The sequence below is a fragment of the Nomascus leucogenys genome, chromosome 6 (genome assembly GCF_006542625.1).
Source record: "Nomascus leucogenys isolate Asia chromosome 6, Asia_NLE_v1, whole genome shotgun sequence".
Taxonomy (NCBI): domain Eukaryota; kingdom Metazoa; phylum Chordata; class Mammalia; order Primates; family Hylobatidae; genus Nomascus; species Nomascus leucogenys.
Window position 1 is genome coordinate 111,132,354 of NC_044386.1, and position 6,000 is coordinate 111,138,353.

Below are 6,000 nucleotides of genomic sequence, written 5' to 3' on the forward strand. Positions count from 1 at the left end.
TGAGCCCAGAGAGCTGAGTGGCATCCCTTCTTCTTGGGTCTCTGAGCCCTGACCTGGAGCAATGCTGTGAGATAGCAGGAAAGGAGGGGGGTGTGGAGTGGGGAGCACTGTATGCCACTCCTCATAGAAGCAGAAAACAAACAGGCTTTTGTTCTGGTGGCAGGTCATCCACAACAATGAGATGTTTCCATGGTTACCATCTAGAAGCAATCTCTTAGTTGTTTGGGGCTTTATGATGGGGGTAATGTAATTTCTGTTCTTAGCAATCCAGGTGACAGGGCAATTTCCATAGATAGTCCACTGAGCCATCCAGCCCCAGATCATAGTTTCTCTAGAATCATACTAGTTGTCTGCAGCCAAAGCCCAATAGAACCACCCAACAAAGAGCATTAAAGGTCCCTTGTGGCCTTTCTCAGTCTTCCTCACCATTTCCTCAGCCACCTTTCCCTAGAACCTGGGGTATGGGAAATGGGGCTACTATGGGCTTCCAAGAACCATGTCAACAAAGACCTCAATTTCTCCAGCCAGGACAACATTTTTAAATATTTAAGAGCGTTCTCCAAAACTGACCCAGCACCAACTATGAGCGGCCATCCCTTAAGGAATTAATAGAAAATGAGGACCCAATGGCCAAGAAGTGGCAGGACTGCCGTGCAACCCACATGGACCCTAGAGTGATGGGTCCAGGCGGTCATGGGGGGAGTGCAGCCCTCCATTCAGCATGCTGAGGCAAGTCAAATGGGGTTGGTGCAGGAAAACACCCTTTCAATTTGTTTCCAAGTGTCTTTATTTTCTAAAATGAGATTGTAATGGCGGAGCTGCTGGACAAAGTCAATGAAGGGATGACTGGCCCGTCAGAATCCTGAATGCTTAAGAGAAGTTGTGTGTTTCAGGGAAGACCACTCTGAGGCAAGCTGTTTTACTGCATTCTCATTCCAGTGGCCTAGGTGGGCAAAAATATAACTCACTGTAATAACAACAGCGGGACAGGTTGCTTGGCTGCATCTTGTGTTCACAAAGCTTGAAGTGCCCTGGTCAGGAGCTCTGGAAGGAGTACCAGATGATCTGAAAGCCTGCCATCAAGAACCTAGAGGGCACGAATGAGACTTGGCTCTGGTATTTTTCCATCTGTAAAATGGAGAAGACACCTACCGACCTCCTTTATGGAGTTATTGCAAAAATGCAAATACAGGACAAGGTATATAGAGAAATTGGGTAGAGGGAGTGGGGATGCTCAGTGTTGTAAAGCAAGTGAAATGTATGCAGCTGTGAGTTTTCAGGATTCTGCTTGTCCAACATCAGATCACATCATTGCCCTGCTTAAACCCTCAGTGGCTTTCCTTCATCCTTGCAAGAAAATTCCAAGCATCTTACCATGGCTTACAAGACCTTGAGCCCTCCTCCCTCTGGCTCCCTGTTATTCTAGTGTCAGGGCCTTTGCACTTGTTGCGCCCTCTGCCTGGAAATCTGCTTCCCAGCTCCTTGCCTTCCCTCTCTGTCTCATCTTTCATGCTTAAAATTGAATGTCACCTCCTGGGGAGCCTGCTCCTTGTCTCCCTCAGCTAATTACTTTCTATTATATGACACATTATCCTGCTAGGTGGTCTTCATAAACTAAATTATCTCATTTATTTTGTAGTTCTCAAACCCAAGGACCCTCCTAAAAGATCCCAGTGCTCAGGCTACACTCCACACAAGTTTAATCAACATCTCTGGAAGCTGAGCATGGACGTCTTCCAGGCTCACGGTCAGAACTGAGACACAATGATATATCTGCTCACTAGATGATGGTCTGCCTCCCCTTCTAGGATGTTCCAGGGGGACTTGTTTTCCCCAGGGGTCACCTATGCCCTGGAAGGTGGAAGTGGCCCTCCTCCAAAGTAATTTGTTGATGACTCTGCCTTGGGTGCTGGCAACAGGCTAGCAATGTGACCATATCCCTGGTGCTCTCAACAAGTACAGGCCAGCTTTGAATTTCCCAAGGGCGACACTTGACCCCCTACAGCTCCAGATAAATGTCCAGCATTTTTACCCATTAGCTGAGCTAGTGGGTGGAATTTTTCCAGTCCCCGTTTGACCCGCTCAGAGAATTTCATGAGCCTTGCCTTACCCAGGAGGTTCTTTCCTGGCTTGTGCAGGCTTTAGAACTCCACCCCCTAGCCCCAGCCCAAAGACCTTTACGAGCTCAGCTGAACATTGGAACCACTGGAGGAGCTTTAAAACCTCCTGAAACCTAGGCCTGGCCTTCAGGGAATCTGATTCCTTGGTCTGGGGTATGGCCCGGGCATCTCCTGAAGCTCCCCAGGTCACACAGAGGTGCAGCCCCAGCTGGGAACCACTGACCCAGACTCAGTTCCTGAATTTCTGTGACCGCTTCCATGGCAGCCCCTCTCGGGCCCCTGGTGTGAGGTCCTTTGCTTCTGGCTTCTGAGAGTTTCCTTGCCTGATTCCAGGCTAGGCTCTGTTTTGTCTGGTGGATTTTGTTGCCACTGCCGTTGTGTTAGTGGCATCCAGGTCTCTGGGTTGCTGCATGCTTGCAGTGGGAGGAAAGGCCTGTCTACCATGTTCTCTGCCTCCCCTTCATGCTCTGTGAGGACAGGGGCCTTGTCTGGCGTGTTCACTGAGGCATTCCTGACCACTAGAACTGTGCTTGGCACAGAGTAGGCACTTAATAAACTCCTGCTACATGAACAAAAGAACAAATGTGGATGCTTCAAAGGAAGACTTGCACCGGCTGACCTCCAGAGTAGGGAAGGGGTCCCACCTAATAGGAAGAACACCAAGACTTCCCCAAGAGGAGAAGGAATGGCTCCCCCATTCTCAGCGAGGCCATGTGTCCGGACCCTGTGTGAGATGCTTTCTATACTAGCCCTTGTTGGGGTGTTGCACCCATTTTACAGATCAAACAACCAAGGTTCTCAGAAATTAAAGACTCATTTAAGATGCCAAAGCTCACGAGTGGATGGCTTGATGCTGAAGCCAACATTTTTAACACCGTCTCAGCTCAAAAGCCCTGAAGGCCACTTAATTCTGCCAACCTTCAACCATCTTGTCATAAGGTGAGCCCGCACTCAAGAGTAACAGGAAGACGGAACTCACCTTCCTATAGCCCAGACTCCTCACAGGCTACTGCTCCACCCTGGCTCTTCCCACTGGCAAAGCAGATGCAGACCCAGAGCACACCTGTGTAGCAATGTCGATTGTTCAAACGCTTCCTTGCCAGGTGGTCAAGAGCCAGAGCTCTGAGCCTTCCATGTGCCCCGTGCTCCAGCACTGTGGCCCAGGTCCATTCTGATTGGTCAGGGTCCCTCCGTGTTGGTAAATACTTTGCATATCGCCCCTGCTCCCAGGTTCTCCAGGCAAGAAACTAGGGGCCAGGTGGCCAATTTGGGCGTTTGGACCACTGGGCAGGACACCAGAGCCTCACTGCACTGGTGTTTCTGTGGCAGCTACTTTGGGTGACTGGCTTTCCTCTCTTGTTTTCCATGGACACATCCTTGACCCAAAGCAGATATTCTGTGTAGCTGATGTGCGTACAGATTGCAAATTCAATTGCGGAAGCATAGAGAGGCATCCGAAGAGGCATCTTATGAGAGTCAGCCAGGACTGGTAATGAGCAAACCATCACCTTGAATAGCCTCTGAGAGGTACACAGTAAAGGGCCAGAGGATGACAGAAACAGAAATAGGGTCAAAGGACCAGAAAAGAGCAGGAAATGTTCACTGAGCACTAACTAGATGCTTTACATGGGCTCGGTCATTTAATTCTCATAGCTACCCATTTGAGGTTGACGTTATTATTATTCTCACTCTGCAGAGGAGGAAACTGAAGCAAGAGGTTGATAAACTTCCCCAAGGCCAAAAAAACCAGGAAATGGTTGAGCAGGGATTTAAACTCAAGCCCTCAGGTTCCAGAGTGGTGCAGGAAGCCTCTAAGCTTGACCTTGATCTGCTGCCACTGAAGCTGATGAAGGTCATAAAATGGGGATAAATAACACCAGCTTCAGAGGAAGTGACAGAGGAAGGAGCAGTGTAGTCAAAGTGCTCAGTGCAGTGGCTGACACACGGCAGACACTCAACTAATGGAAGGTAGCTAGCTACTCGACTCAGGGTGCTGAAGAAACACAAAGCCACGCCAACATTAAATGAGGTGCTGACATTAGTTTAGGGGTGTGGTCTGTTCTATCACTATGATCCTAACTGCAGCTTTCGGGTACAGGGAGACAGAGAAATGTACCTATTTTGCTCAGGCCTAGAAACTGAGGCCTGAGATCAAGCCAAACCCATGGCATTAGACTTCGTAGGTGAGTGATCCAGCCAGTCCCCACAGTTGCTGTCCCCACACCCGGCTCAGCCGCCAGCGCCTCTCCAACCCCAGCTGTCACCCAGGTCCACCCAGTGGAAATGCTCCTAGTGCAGAACCAGCGACAGGCTCTGGCTGCATAGCCCTGGGCCCATGGCTGCTCTGGCTGCCTTTTGAATTTGCCAGCAAAGCTGAGCATCCTTCTTTGCACACACCGGGCCACTTGGCTCAGTGTCTGAGGATGAGATGGGAGGCAGCCAGGCTGCTGGGAAAATGTGGACTCGCTCTCCGGCGGAGGCCAGCCCGGAAGCCAGAAGTGAAATCAACAAAGCAGAGGACAGAGCAAACGAATGAAGAGCAGGAGTGCGAAATGGGCCGCAAAAGTGCAGGGCATTTTCCTTGAATGCTACAAGACGCTACCAGCTCACCTAATCACTTCCCTTGCTCCAACAGCTTGCCTTGAAATTAAGTGTTTGCATCAGGCTGGGTTACTGCAGGGAAGGGGTATCAGGACCTCCTTTGCAGCATCAGGGAAAATAGGGGACCTCAGATGGCCCAGGCCCTACCCCTGCCTCCTCAGCTTCCTGACTGAGCAGAGTGGATCCAGCCACTCAATGATCAGTAAAGTGGAAATTAAAAGCTTGCTGGGCTGGGTTGCTCTTGTGATTAAACCAGATATAGAGCCTTAAGTTCTTCACCCACTCAGAGCATTAGATGCTTGGCAACTCATTGCTTCTCCTCTGGGGCTGCTTTCTCAGGCCAAGGGGGCAAGGACTAGTCGGTGGTAAGTTCTGCTCAGTTTGTACCTAGCTCAGCCTACCTTCTTCACTGTTGAAGCAAGCAGGCATGGCCTGGCATGCAGTAGATGCCCAATAATGAATGAATCCCTGTTGAATGAATGGATGAATGCTTTCCAGTTTACTGAAATCTTTCATCTTTGGCTACTCAACAAGTGGGCTCCCCAGGCCTCAGTTTCTAGGCCTGAACAAAATAGGTACATTTCTCTGTCTCCCTCTACCTGAGAGCTGCAGTTAGGAGCATAGTGATAGAACAGACAGCACCCTCAATCTAATGTCAGCACCTCATTTAATGTTGGAATGGCTTTGTGTTCCTGCAGCACCCTAAATGAGTCAAGTAGCCAGCCATCATACCTTCCACTTGTTGAGTGTCTGCTGTGTGCCAGCCATGGCATCGAGCACTTTGATTAGGCCACTCACTCCTCCACCACCCCCTGTGAGGCTGGTGTTATTTATCTCTATTTTATGGACAAGGCCCATGGCTTGTCACATAGCTAGTAAGTGGCAGAACAGGGATGAAACTCAGGTTGAAACTTGCTTCTAGGAATCTCTGCCTCCCTAATCTGTACAGCAATTGAAGCCTATTCGTTCATTCATTCATCTGTATCTTAGTCACTTTAGGCTACTATAACAAATATAACATTGACTTGGTGGCTTAAACAACAAACATTTATTTCTCACTGTTCTGGAGGCTGGAAGGTCCAACGTCAAAGTACCAGCAGGTTCAGTTCTTGGTGAGAGCTTGTTTCTTGGCTTGCAGATGACCATCTTCTTGCCATAATCTCCCATGGCAGAAAGCAGAGAGACAGAGGCAAGCTCTGGTGTCTCGTGTCTCTTCTTATAAGGTCACCAATCTCATTCAAGAAAGCCCCATCCTCATGACATAATTATCTCCCCACCT

At 49.3% G+C, this 6,000-nt stretch overlaps 1 protein-coding gene and 1 long non-coding RNA gene across 2 annotated transcripts; one reads left to right on the forward strand and one right to left on the reverse strand.

Annotated features, from left to right (window-relative positions):
• Positions 1–769: 769 nt before the first annotated feature.
• Positions 770–2,088, reverse strand: LOC101176351. The gene is made up of 2 exons (XR_178450.2): positions 1,782–2,088; positions 770–943 (listed from the first exon to the last, which is right to left on the reverse strand). It is a non-coding gene; the product is annotated as an uncharacterized LOC101176351 (long non-coding RNA).
• A 598-nt stretch (positions 2,089–2,686) lies between these two features.
• Positions 2,687–3,613, forward strand: LOC115835409 (uncharacterized protein C15orf32-like). The gene is given in 3 exon segments (XM_030813845.1): positions 2,687–2,729; positions 2,732–3,058; positions 3,489–3,613. Coding segments are annotated over 3 exon segments (495 nt in total).
• The last annotated feature ends 2,387 nt before the right edge of the window (positions 3,614–6,000 follow it).